This window comes from Xenopus laevis, chromosome 7L (genome assembly GCF_017654675.1).
Source record: "Xenopus laevis strain J_2021 chromosome 7L, Xenopus_laevis_v10.1, whole genome shotgun sequence".
In the NCBI taxonomy this organism is placed as follows: domain Eukaryota; kingdom Metazoa; phylum Chordata; class Amphibia; order Anura; family Pipidae; genus Xenopus; species Xenopus laevis.
In genome coordinates, this window is record NC_054383.1 from 43,853,394 (window position 1) to 43,868,240 (window position 14,847).

The 14,847-nt window shown below is 38.6% G+C and overlaps 1 protein-coding gene across 2 annotated transcripts in view; it reads left to right on the forward strand.

Annotated features, from left to right (window-relative positions):
• Positions 1–2,582, forward strand: part of macroh2a2.L (macroH2A.2 histone L homeolog) — a 47,875-nt gene extending 45,293 nt beyond the window's left edge. The window contains 2 exon segments of one of the 2 annotated variants that reach the window (NM_001087412.1): positions 567–741; positions 1,750–2,578. In NM_001087412.1, the coding sequence (NP_001080881.1) occupies positions 567–741; positions 1,750–1,915 (341 nt within the window). In that variant the 3' untranslated portion in view covers positions 1,916–2,578. 2 annotated transcript variants of the gene reach the window in all.
• The last annotated feature ends 12,265 nt before the right edge of the window (positions 2,583–14,847 follow it).

Sequence of the window (14,847 nt, forward strand, 5' to 3'; positions counted from 1 at the left end):
TTTATTGCAGTATTTGTACAGACATTTATATTTAAAGCGTTTATTCCTTACTCTTAGGGGCAAATTCATCAAGGGTCGAATATCGAGGGTTAATTAACCCTCGATATTCGACTGGGGAATGAAAATCCTTCGACTTCGAATATCGAAGTCGAAGGATTTTGCGCAAATCGCTCGAATCGAAGGATTTTAATCCGACGATCGAAGGATTATCCTTCGACCAAAAAAAGTTAGCCAAGCCTATGGGGACCTTCCCCATAGGCTAACATTGAGTTCGGTAGCTTTTAGGTGGCGAACTAGGGGGTCGAAGTTTTTTCTTAAAGACTATCGAAGTTCGAATCGTTCGATTCGTAGTCGAAGGAGCCCATTCGATGGTCGAAGTAGCCAAAAAAACACTTCGAAATTCAAAGTTTTTTTTCTTCTATTCCTTCACTCGAACTTAATGAATGGGCCCCTTATTCTTCTAAACTACTTCTGGGGTTGAGTGGCATCATTCATCTTGAGCCTATATCTCTTTTATATCTATGATGTACTGTTTAAATTTAATGTCATTCATTATTGTTCTTTAGCTGCTCTTAGCCAAGCCAACGGATTAGCCGCCAAGTTTGTCATCCACTGCCACATCCCACAGTGGGGTTCAGACAAGTGTGAAGAACAGCTGGAAAAAACTATAAAGAACTGTTTATCTGTCGCTGAGGACAAGAAACTTAAATCTGTGGCATTTCCTTCTTTCCCTAGTGGCCGGTATGTTGTTTCCTTGCTTTTAACCGAGCTAAATAAACTGTATTATTGTGTCTAGTACAAACAGTCGGTCAGCCAGACAAACATTTTTGTCTGGTTGTGATGAAACACTTTCATAGCATTTCTTGATTCTTTATCATTTGGGAGATATTGGGCACCTAATTCCCTGGCCCACAGTTCCCAGTAGAGCCGGTGGCCAGGTACTGGGAAGATTAGCACCTAGGCAGTAGTCCACAATTACTGAATATTTAAATGGACAAAAAACAATAGATGTATCTATTTATAAGTTATTAACAACTGTAAAGGTTTTTTTTTAATCCATGGTTTTGAATGAGGGAGACAAAGATAAAACATATTAACAATATCATAACATTGCCATAGAGATTTAAGACACCTTGCTTGGTAGACCTCATAATCTAATGGATGACACATAGACTGCAGTGTTTTCCAGCAGAATAATTGTATATATAGTATCATTGCTTTTAGCCTTTTAGATATTGTAGATGCATGTTACATCTTAGCTATCCTTAGCTGACATTATTTTAAGTGAACAAGTATAAATTATTACTTAGGAGAGAATCTAAAGTAATGACTGTATTAGCATGCAGATTTTAGCTGAGGCATAGCAGATACATTAGAAATTATACCTAGATATTCATTTAGTTGTTATTGTTGGAGGTCTAAGTATTAGGTTAGGACTACACGGATGTTTTCGGTGTGATCCGACACACTGCTACAAAAGGCATGCGACGGAAATAAAGTAAGAGATAGAAATGTCGGATGAAGTCGCAGTGTTGATCCGCATTGCATCGGATCACGATGAAAACGTCCATGTAGTCCTACCCTTATTAAACTAAACTGCAGAAGCCATGCCTCTCAGAAATTCCCTGTATTTAAATATAAGGAATACTTGATAAATATTTCAGAGCGTTATATCTTGTTTAGTATATACTTTACCTTTATACCATAGTCTTTAACACATTTTCTTTTCTTTATTGTGAAAATAAACAGAAATGGCTTCCCCAAACAGGCTGCAGCTCAAGTCATCTTGCGCGCCATCTCCAGCCACTTTGCAGCTTCCAGCTCTTCCACTGTGAAGAACATTTATTTCCTGTTATTTGACAGCGAAAGCATTGGCATCTATGTGCAAGAAATGGCTAAGCTAGACACAAAGTAGAGAGCGAAGTTTCTACAGCAGCTTTGCAGACCCAGAATGGTTATGAAGCAGTAACAAAAGGAGTTGAAGATATAGATCTGGTGTTTTCTTGTAATGAGTGTGGAGGCGTGAACCTTGCTTGAAGTTTTGTGGTTTGAGGACAACTTTTGATTTTTATTTCCAGTGGGTGGAGGAGGGCAGAGGAAGTATGTGTGGGTTTTACGATCCTCATTGTGAATGCCTTCTCTTTCTTTAACAAGCCAGCACCCCTTTACATTTTTATAGAACCCAAAAAAAAAAGGAAATATATCCCTTCTCGTCACCAACCGTTTTTCTTCAAGGATGTTGTTCCCCTAGTTTTCTCTTTTCATTTCTTGTTATTTTAGCCTTAGTGTTAAAACAAAAAGTTGAAAAATCTTGTTTTAGATTTGTAGTAATGGATTTTTCAAAAAAAAAATAGACCATGACGTTATTTAAACCAGTTGAGTCACGTTCTTACATTTTGTGTCTTTTTGTCTAATTCACTGGGTAAATGTTGTAGTTATTTCCTTATTTTATCCTGAATTAGAAGTACACCAATAGAAACGCAAAAAAACCTTTGAAATACGTGCTTCTGTTTCCAAACATGCCAGTCACGTTTCTTTTTTCAGCTCGGTACATAATAAAACTTGTTTATGATTGGTCTACAGTTCACCATTCATCCTTCAAAATACTTTGACACACAATATAAACTGCATACACTTTTTCTGTTATTACATCTTTGTAATGTGTATCCTTAAGCTAGCTCAGGATTTCTGTATTCTCAAGCTGTGCTGAAGAATATTTAGCCCATTATATGTTACTTACCTTGTCCCTCTCTCCCTTCTCTTTTTTTTTTTTTACATTTTCTGGATAGGAAAAAGGCTACATTTGTTGTACTAATACAGGTATGGGACCTGTTAACCAGAATGCTCGGGACCTGGGGTTTTCCGGATAATTGATCTTTCCATAATGGATCTTTATACCTTAAGTCTTCTAGAAAAATCATGTAAATATTAAATAAACCCAACAGGCTGGTTTTGCTTCCAGTAAGGATTAATTACATCTTAGCTGGGAACAAGTACAAGGTACTGTTTTATTATTACAAAGAAAAGGTAAATCACTGAAAAATTAAGATAAAATTGAGTTTATGGGAGACAGACTTTCCGTAAAGCTTTCTGGATTACGGGTTTTCGAAAAATGGTTCCCATACCTGTGTGCTGTATTTGCACTCGCTGTACTTAAGGGAAAATAAGTAATACCAACAGCTTCAGGGGAAAAGGCATATTCTGCTTTTCAATTTCTGATTTGATGATAGCTTTTTTTCATACACGCTGACCAATCTCCGCTCTCCTGTGATGGCAGCTGGCACACATATAAGCATGTTTGGGTGGATGCACAGTGCATTTTAGACACATACACTGCTCTGGGGGTGATACTTGACTTTGATAGGCTAAAGGCACACAAAATCAATTTCAACCAGAGCTAAACAGAATATGCTTTTTCAGTAAACACTGTCATTATTACTTTAATGCACATTAAGTGCATGATTAACTTCACTTTTTTTTTCCAGGTTTAAAGCTAACGTAGAAGGTGCCGACTAATACTAGTATTTTTTGCTTTTAAGGGAGGTTGTCACCCCTTTCTAAATCCCCTTTTACTTTTATATGCACAATAAACCAGTTCTGTGCAGAATTCTGTGCAAGCTTTCATAAAATTATATATTTTAAAATGATCGTGTTTTGGTTTTCTCTTAGTAGAGAATCTTTCTGACTTCAACAGCTTAGCTTTATATACCTCACTTTTGCACTGCAGTGATACTAGATAGGATCTGTGACAGAATGCTTAGTGGTAAGTGTATATAGAATGACAGCTATAAAGATTCACAGGGCTGATGCTTTTGCTTTTGGAAGGAGGCACACATGTGTAAAGGAATATTCATTACCCTAATTGAGCACCAAAGTTAGCAAAAGTTTTTCATCATGTAAGATAAATACTTTTCCCAACACATCTCATAACTACACATTGTTTTCAGGTATAAATACAAAGGTAAGATTTTTATAACACTGTCTTATTAACATGTAATAAGTGTTGCTAATGCCCCTGCAGTATTAAAAAGCATAAATACTGTACAAATTCTTAACAGTGATGTTGTATCAGTGCCCTATTGTACAGGGCATTGCATAATTCCCGAAACAACCACATTAGGGATGCACCGACTCCATTATTTGTGATTCAGCCGAATCCCTGAATTCTTCATGAAAGATTCAGCCAAGAACCGAACCTGAATCCTAATTTGCATATATATTTTTTACTTCCTTGGTTTATGACGAAAAGTCACATGATGTAATTGTTGCAAAATGGTATATTATTTTACCTAATTTCATTTTACACACATAAATGTCTGTGTAGGAGAAAATATTAGTGGTCATTATTGTTATTACTTTACAGTCTGGAAAGGAAAAAGAATCTATAACCTCATTTTTAAGCATGGTGCATGTTGCAAAATTGTTGGACACAAATCAGCAGGTTTTTTTTTTTCCCAAAATGCAGCATTTAAGGCAGGGGCAATGCGTCAGAAACATGCGTGTCTGCCATGTTACACTGATTATGATAACACTTTTTGTTTCCTTTTGGCATTTTATTGGTTGCACAGAGATAGCATTAAGTATCAGCAGGGTCAAACATCATGCTATAGAGTTAATAAGCTACCACACTGGATCTAAGGCGGATGATCGAAGGATTGACAAAATGCATCATGCAACTGATTTAAAGAAAAATACTGAGTTTCAATAAATGCATCTCCCTTTTATGTTCTTCTTCAGTGACGTTTTCTTTACTTTTTTCCATAGGTTAGCTTATTTTCCTCTTGCTTACGCACTTCTTATTTCACCTTTTACCCTCTCACCCTTTTGCTCTCCCTTCCTATATACCTCTTCACTCTCACACCAATTCTTCTCTTCTGTTCTGACATTCTCCCTTTAGTTTCACATCCCTTCTTCTGTTCTCCACAATCACTCAACCATTTCTTCTGCTTTTTTTCTTTCGTTATTATATCCTTTCTTTATTATATCCTTCCATTCTGATTTTTCATACCCTGCACACATTCAGCTCTGTCCTCCTGGTATCCCCCTGGTATCTTTCTTCATTTTACAATTGTTTGATTTACTTAATGGAATACGTAAAGGCCAGACCAATACCTGTTTTCCCTGTTCATACATTTTCCTAGGCTATTTGTAAGTGATGTTGTTTTTCCTGCCATTGATAGGACCAGCATGTTAGGGAATGAGACATGTAACTATAGTGGGGCTAAGGGTGAGGATTTTTTTTACAAAATAGAACAATGCCAGGCTTATTTGTAAAAGTGGCCATTCACAGACATATGTAAACCCCCTTTGGCCCCTTCAATCCGAGTTGGTAATTTATCTGCACTTGTATGGGCCCTGTCAGGTGGTCTATTCAATAAATATCAGACCAAAAATCATCATCAGACAGGTTTCAAAATACCATCATGATGAGGTCTGCATCAGCTTATTGATAGCCTGCATTGCCACCTATTATGATGTGATTGTTTGGCCCTCAGTATTAGCCCAGTAACAGTACAAAGTTGCCATATAGGGTCAATATCCGCTTGTTTGGAAACCTCCCTAGATAACCCAATCATAAGGTGTAGCCCCTCTTAGAGCATGCTAGAGAGTCAGGTCGAGAGGTAATGCTAGGCCTGAGGACAATGTAGAGCTTGCCACCGGTACTGTCATAATTACTATTATTGATAGGAACAGGGGGTCAGAGAGTCAGACTCTTGGGCAGTGCTGTGCTCGGGGTTTGCAAAACAAAATGCTGTGCTTATTTGTTAGTGTAGTAACATGGATTGTGCCAGTATTTCGGGAATTCAGTGCCCTTCCTCCTAAGGCTTACTTAAAGCAAAGGATTCTTTACCTGTGTGTTGGGACTCAAGGATGAGTCCCTGTGCTATTTAGCTTGGATCTCCATGACCCACCTAAATATTGTGAATTAAATATAAAGATTAAACAAGGTAAATATGTGGTTATAAAAAAAGTATAAGAATGTTTTTTTTTTGGTTGCTGGCTCCCATTGACTCCCATTTAAATGCAAAAAAGCAAATAAATAATTAATAAACTATAAAAAATAAAAATTGAGACAGACAAGTTGATAAAAATTACATACTAAGAGTTAACTTAAAGTTGAACCAACCCTTAGTAGAGTAAGTAACAATGGGTGTAAGGATTTCAATTGCATTAAACAGATTACCCAAATTAGCAATAAAGTATGGGTCACAAAGCCTTCATGTTTTTAGTAGGGATGCATCGAATCCACTTTTTTGGATTCGGCCGAATCCTTGGTGAAAGATTCGGCCGAATACCGAACCGAATCCGAACCCTAATTTGCATATGCAAATTAGGGACGGAAGGGGAAAACATTTTTTACTTCCTTGTTTTCTGACAAAAAGTCACGCTATTTCCCTCCCCACCCCTAATTTGCATATGCAAATTCGGATTCGGTTCGGCCGGTTAGAAGGATTCGGCCGAATCCGAATCCTGCTGAAAAAGGCCGAATCCCGAAAACGAAAACCTGGATTCGGTGCATCCCTAGTTTTTAGTAGTAGTAGCGATGGGTGAATTTGTCCCTTTTCGATTTGACAAAAAATTAGCAAATTCCTTGCAAAATTCGTGAAATGGTAACATAGTAAGTAAGATTGAAAAAAGACACACGTCCATCAAGTTCAACCTTTTAGTTTTTTTTTAATAATCTGCCTAACTGCCAGTTGATCTAGAGGAAGGCAAAAAACCCATCTAAAGCCTCTCCAATTTGCCTCAGAGGGGGAAAATAATTCCTTCCTGACTCCAAAATGGCCTAGTCCCTGGAGCAACTTGTACTATGAGCTATCTCCCATAACCCTGTATTCCCTCACTTGCTAAAAAGCAATCCAACCCCTTCTTAAAGCTATCTAATGTATCAGCCTGTACAACTAATTCAGGGAGAGAATTCCACATCTTCCGAATATTTAGGAGGAACCTCTTTTCTTCTAATCGGAATGGGTGACCTTGTGTCAGCTGGAAAGACCTACTGGTAAATAAAGCATTAGAGAGATTATTATATTATCCCCTTATATATTTATACATAGTTATCATATCTCCCCTTAAGCACCTCTTCTCCAGCGTGAACAACCCCAATTTGGCCAGTCTTTCCTCATAGCTAAGATTTCCCATACCTTTTACCAGCTTAGTTGCCCTTCTCTGTACCCTCTCTAATACAATAATGTCCTGTTTGAGTGATGGAGACCAAAACTGTACATCATATTCTAGATGGGGCCTTACAAGTGCTCTATACAGTGGAAGAATGACCCTCTCCTCCCGTGACTCTATGCCCCTTTTAATACAGCTCAAGACCTTATTTGCCCTTGATGCTGCCGACTGGCATTGCTTGCTACAGCCAAGTTTATCATCTACAAGGACTCCAAGGTCCTTTTCCATAATGGATTTGCCTAATGCAGTCCCATTAAGGGTATAAGTGGCTTGGGTATTTTTACATCCCAGGTGCATGACTTTACATTTATCAACATTGAATCTCATTTGCCACTTAGCTGCCCAGATTGCCAGTTTGTCAAGATCGTGTTGCAAGGATGCCACATCATGGATGGAATTAATTGGGCTGGATAGTTTTGTGTCATCTGCAAACACTGATAAATTACTTACAATACCCTCCCCTAAGTCATTAATGAACAAGTTAAATAAAAGTGGACCCAATACCGAGCCCTGAGGGACCCCACTAAGAACCTTAGTCCAAGTAGAGAATGTACCATTTACAACCACCCTCCTTACCCGATCCTTACTGCCCCCCGCTGTCCAGCATCTTACTTACCTCATCATAAAAAGCAATCAATTATAAATCAATTTTTGTTGTGTGCTTGGTTAATAATCATTTGTTCTGCCTTTGTGATGTATGTGGTGTCATATGCAAACTAAAAGAATCTTTTAGACTTTTTGAAAGCATCTATGATGTCCCAACAGATCCTGAAATAATGAACTAATGTAAACTGGCAGCCTTTAAGGCAGCAGGTAATATCAGTGAAATTCTGTGTGATATGTATTCACTTAGGTCCATTTCAACTGGTTTCTGAAGGACAAAGCACCATGTACCAATAAACTACCCCTACATACTAGGAAAACAAAGGTTAAATTCATTTTCCAACTGAGGTACAACTAGATGTCAATTAAGGTCCAAAATAGAACATTTATTCTGAAGACACTGAGAATGTTCATATATGTCTTCCGACAAGTTGCCACTCTAAATCATTTGAAATGGTAAATAGTATAGCTGAGACCCTTTAGTCACATTCACTAAGCAGCTCTGCTTCCTTTCTGCTCCATTAAGGCACTAGCACACAGGGAGATTTGCCTTGTGAGGAAACTTCTTTGTATGACAGTACCCTTTATTGATTTGACACACCTCCACTTAGCAGCCATCTTCTGCTTCCTCACTTCCAGCCCAGTTCTTTTTTTTAAAATCACACTGTTTTAATGCATGGGGTACAGTATTTCCTGCTACTGCCTTGCAGCACTGGGGTCCTATGTTTAGTTCTAAATACAACATTATATGCTTTCTTCATAGAGTTTGTATGTTCTTCCCATATTCACATGGTTTCCACTGGTCACATCGATCCGTTTGGCGGCGCACTCAAGGGTCCAAAGAATCGCTGATTCAAACGGTTATTGTAGGTAAAAAATATTACTTCATTAGAAACATCTTAATGCTAAGAACAGCGCCCAAAGTCGCTCGGATGCTGTTCTTAGCATTAAGATGTTTCTAATAAAGTAATATTTTTTACCTACGATAACTGTTTGAATCAAGCGATTCTTTGGACTATTTTTTTTGCGCCGCATACGGATCGATGTGTAAGGTGGATACGTTCTTCTTAGTGACAGACTCAGGAGGGGGGAACATGGGTCACCTCGCCGACCGGGTAAGATCTTTTAACGAATAAAGCAGCATTGTGTTTCACATTGAAGGGGAGGTGTAACAGCTCTGGTTTACAAGTTCTCGGTCCGGGGCTGAATGCACCCGGGCCATTGAATGGGAATGGCCCCTGCCTATATATAGCTATTTAGCATTTAACAACACACTATTACTGCGGGTTGGCTTATTTGATTTAACAAGTGAACCCCTAACATAGCGCTATAGGGTATATGTGTTTGGTTTCCACTGGTTCCCTACCAGTGGCTTTTCAGGTGCCAGTGGCATAACTATTACTGGCTGGCCGGGTGCTGGATGTACACCTGGGCTCCCTCCGTAAGTGTGCGTGATCTTCTCCAGACAAGAGCGTGCTGTTTCACCTGCTTCACCATCATGTCTCCTGTAATGCGTGCCTCAAAGGTAATTAGGCCACTGTCACAGGTACACAGAAGGCCAAAAAGCCGCAGGTCCAATAAATAGCGCATCTCTATGGTATCTTACAGCAGCACCTCTGGTACTTGCCAAAATCCACAGATTGCCAATCCGGGCCTGTTCTCCAAAACCAACTTCAACATATTCTGTATCACTGTATCACTTTACTAAGATTATACATCAGATCCGTCCCCAATGGAATTTACAGTTTAATCTACTGCCTGTATGACCTTACAGATCCGCTCCCTTCCCCAGCTCTGTAGATCTGCAACAAAAAGTGCAGCTTCTGCTTACATGCAGGCAAAAGCAGAAGTCGCGCCGAAAATGCCTGATTTTGCTTTTTCAGGCCGACCATTGCTCCACTCTGTGTATGTGCACGCAAGCAGAAGCTGTACTTTTCAGTGCAGATCAACGGAGCTGCAATGGAGATCTGCATCTCTCAGGCTGCAAAAAACACAGGCTGAGAGCAGTGGAGCCAGCACCCTGTGTGCCCGCCCCTCAGCCTAATGGAGTTAAACATGGAAAAGTAGTTGGGCTGCAAAAAGGTAGCAGGTAGTCAAACCTGTGTTTTTTTTATCTGCAGCCCAGCATTCACTACTTTACTACATATCTTTCAGATGTTGGAGGTTTGTAAATCTCTATCTTGAATAACTGGACTGGGAGCCAAGGTGCTTGGCACAAACGCCAGGTAGGTGGGGATGTCCCCCTGCAGCCATGCAGTGCAACAATACATTTTATTTAATTGCAAATAAATATTTTCATGTTGGTGTTACTGATCACTATTCTACTACACTCTTCTTCACAGATGCCACAACTTTGTTATAAACAGAATCTCACTAGCACCGCAGGGCAGTTTTAGGCTTTGGATTTCACAAACTACACGATGAGAATGTCAGCATAATAAAAGAAAAATGGTTGACAGTAAAACACAGTACTGTTTTATGAGTCAACTAATAAAGCTAAATTCTGACAGCTACTGCACAGTAAAATGTTATTTGTAAGGATGTTCCTAAACCCCTTTTTATTCTATTGACTGTATATAGTGGATATTACCTGTAAGTTTTTATTTTAAGGGTTGTCTGCAGATATAATAGACTTTTTTCCAATGTATGAATGCTTTCTAATACAAGGCTTGAACAAATAAAAAAACATTCTTAACCAATTCTACTTTCTGCTTTAGACACAGGCATAAAAAGGGAAGTCGAATGGTAATAAGGGAATAGCGTAATGCCAAAATCTCACTAAAATATAGTAGAACAAAATATATATAAAAAAAAGTAAAAAATAAAATCCAATGCAGAACAGTTATATGGAACTAAACATATGCCCCTGTAAGTGCCCCCTTGGCTACCTCCATGTGTGCAGCATAGTGCATTGACCTTGTTAACAACGTGCAGTTGGATCTTGGAACATCACAAAAAAAAACTTTTTTTATAACATTTGTGTTTTATTGTGTTTCTTTTAACACAATACGTTGCATTTTTCTGAGTTTGACACTCAGGACAATAGAACAGAGGGGTGCATTTGGAAATCAGAGACATACTAAGTTGCATTAAAAAGAATATTAATACAAAGATGCTCTATTCTAGTTCTCTGGTGTAATGTTTTATAAGTAGGAAGTATTCTACTGAGAAAGTGTTTGAGTCTAAGATGCAGTGCTCCTTCCTTGGTAATCAAAAAATTTCTTGTAGTTCTGCAACTGTTCTGTATACATTTATTTAATAGAGGTCAGAAATAAAACTGATTCCTTTCTGTATCCAACTCTGTCTCTGTCGAGATCCTGAAGCAGATATTTTATGTTGGCAATAGGAGTTGGGGGAGGGAAATTATCCTATCCTCCCTTTTTTGTTAAATGTGTCCAATGTTGATAGGATGGTTTTTGGTTGTAGGCAGTATGTTTGAGTCTTTCAGTCTATTTTTAGCAGGCAACCATAGTAGCTGGTATGGACATGTTTGATGAAATACTTGTTTCAATGTCCAACCATTTCCAGGCCCGGATTTCAGGCTTGGCTGCCCGTAGGACGCTGGGTCCTAGAGACCCCCCATGTGTAACACTTATGTTAGGCTTATAGTGTCTAAAACAGGGGTAGGCAACCCGCGGCTCTGGAGACTCATGCGGCTCTTCATCCTGCTTGCTGCGGCTCAGTCTTGTGGCTTTGGCTGTCATGTTGTCTATAAAGCCCTCGCACTTGATGGAGGCTTCTTCAGTGTGCGGCCGCGGTAAGCAAACGGTTAACTTGCCGCGGTCGCACACTCAATAAGCTGCCAGCAGATGCGAGGGCTGTATAGACATCCCAGGAGTGACTGGCAAGACCAAGCCACAGCAAGATGATTCATCATGGTCCTTAATGCAGTCACACACTCAAGACAAGAGAGGGAAGCTCAGCATGGAGCTTCAGAAACAGAAGTCACATTAAACACATTGTACTTCTGTTTGTTGTATTCTATTGTTGTAACAGTTACAATTAAAAAAAAAAGGTTAAAACTTTTAAAAGATTATAAGCTGTGTTATGTTTTGCGGCTCCAGACTATTTTTCTTAAGTGGAAGAGGGCGGCAAAATGGCTCTTTTGATAGTAAAGGTTGCTGACTCCTGGTCTAAATTTTGCCCTCACCTTGTTAACTATAGCAACCAGTCAGATGGGTGCACCAACTCTGGGTATCTTTGTACTTAAATCAAACATAGGGAGGTATGCAGGCACTATACCAGGCACATTAGGGACTCTGGCCACTGCACTCTGGTTGCAGAATTCTTAATTCCAGGAAGCTATCTAGTTATGTTTACCACTCTACAGTCAGAACCAATACAAACATCTCTGTTTTTCCTTAAAAGACATACAAATGTGTCTAATAAAAGAAAACATAATTCTAAGCAACTTTGCAATATACATTCCTTACAAATTGTCTATGTTTTTTTTAAGTTCAGTTATTTGTATATGTATTGCTATTGAAAGCAGTCTTTGTCTGTCCCTTTCTATTCTCTGCTCTGATGGCTGAGACTGTTGATACAAAAGGCCAGATTCAATTCAGTGAGATACGGGTTTATCATGTGAAAATTCATGGGTGAGATGCAATTCAATGCAGAAAAACTTATCTCACTGTTTATCACGTTATCTGGCCCAATGTAAGACAAATTGATTAACAGACCTGTCTTTGCTGGGGAACTAAGGGGTAAATTCACTAACCTCCAAAAATTCGCCAGCGACAGCTTCGCTCACAGCGCAACACTTCACCAGGCATAGATTTTCGCCAGGACAACACTAATTCACTAATATCCTAAGTTGCGTCCAGGGCGCCAAACGCTGGCGAGAAGTTGTACTAGCGTTACTGCGCCAAGCGTAGTTGCGCTAGCGTTGCCTAATTTGCATATGGCGGGAAGTTAAAGTTGAATGGACGTATATGTTGCAGCAAATACATTACACTACACAAGCCTGGGGAACCTTAATAAAATAAAATAAACTTGTTGTATTGCCCTACACATGAGCCCAGTGTATAGTTTATGTGCCATATGTTAGGAAATGTTGGGGGGAAGCTGGTTACTCCAAAAAAAATGTATGCTCCTTTTCAGCCTATCACCCTGAAAAAAGGAAAAGACGCTAGCGTTTTTTGGGACTTACAAAAATTTTCAACTATTTTTTGAGGAAGTCCTATCTACTCTATTGCACTTCGCCTGGTCTGAGGTAGCGAAGGCAAGTCTGGTGCAAGAGGTAACGTTCAGTAAAATACACATTTCAGTGAATTTGCATAGTTACGTCCATTTGCCAGAGCGCAAATTCGCCAGGCATTAGGGAGCGAAGTACCGCTAGAGTCTATCTCCGCTAGCGAAGTTACGCTAGCGACCGTCACTTTGCAATTTAGTAAATTTGCCCCTAAGACTTCGTTTAAACATTGTTTAAAAAGGAACAACCAGGATTAAGTAAATGCTACTTTCAATAGCAATTGTTTTTTTTACAAATAACTTTAAAATCCCTGAACATTTTTTACAAATGTATATTGCAAAGTTGCATAGAATTTATTTTTATTTTTATTTTGGGGTTGACTTGCCCTCTAAGGAGCTGTGCAGATGAATGCAAATTAGCTGAACCTACCTTCAGACTGCTTGTGTTTCCTCGATTACAGCCCTCTGTTAATCTGTACACGTTGTCTACATGCAAGTAAAACAAAATATTTGTATGGGCACCATTGTAAAAGGGAACAGTTTCCGTGCTCTTTTTATGGCAGAATGCCATTTTTTAAAGCCAGTGTCATGGCAAGGACAACCCACACTTTGACTTTTCAGAGTTTGTCCAACCATTATGAGGAACATTTTATCTTGGACAATCTTAAATTAGTATTGCATTGATGTATCATATCTAACTAATGGAAACAGGCTGTCTGGACATTTGTAGTTATGGCTATGAATATGTAGGCTGTATCTGTGCTAATAAACCAGATGTTCTTTATGTATACTTGGCCACAGGGACATCAAGGAGTCATTTGCTTGTCTTTTCCCATGTTTCCTTGAGTGAGATGTGAATAACGTATTAATAAAGACGTCTTTAACTGCATTGCTTGCCTTAAGATATATGCATATGCTCATTATATGCATAATACTCATATGCATAATACTCATTTTACACTGTATAATGTCTAGCGGTCAAGTAAAATCCAACATTATTGCTATTTTTATTAGATACATAGCAAAGATTTACATGGAACCAGCACAATACAATATGTAACAACAAAATAGATTGTGTGATAAATAGTTTTTCTATGTGTTTATGTAACCTCCATATCTATGCATATCTAAGTTGTCTATATTTATTTCACAGTATCAGATATCACCTCGGATTGGTTTGCGTATTGCCATTTGACTTACTGCTGTGATTAGGGTTGGATAATGAATCCCATACCTGTATTTACATTGAAGATAACTGTCTTTTGTGTCCTGTATTGTGAGAGACAGTAGAAGCTAGGAAGGTGTTATTTACTGCACAGTTGTACTTCTACTATTGTTTTTTTTTATGGCCTCCATTCCCTCATTATGACCTAATATATATAATATATATATATATATATATATAACAAACAAGGGAAAGTTGTACTCACCACTATTTTTTAAAACCATTAGGCGGGGGTGCAATGAGGCTGTGAGGGGTGCAGAGGACTCTTGTATTTGTCTATATATATATATATATATATATATATATATATATATATATTCACATATACACACATATATGTAAAGCAAGGCACTCACAGAACTTTAAAATATGGTGAAAAAGATAACGTTTATTTATTATTCCAACTTTTCGGTCTTCCTTGAAACCTTTGTCAATATATATATATGATATATATATCATACTTCGTGAAGAATCCGCACTCTCAGGACTGCAGGCCAGGCTTCCAGGTGGTTGTAGCACCCCCACAGCTGTCTCTTTAAATGGTGGAACAATGCCTTTGGAAATGGGTGTTGGTCTGGGCAGTTTCTCTCTCTTAAAAGCCGCAAGCGGGGGAGGATTAATCTCATTGAACCAATGCTGGGGTCTAG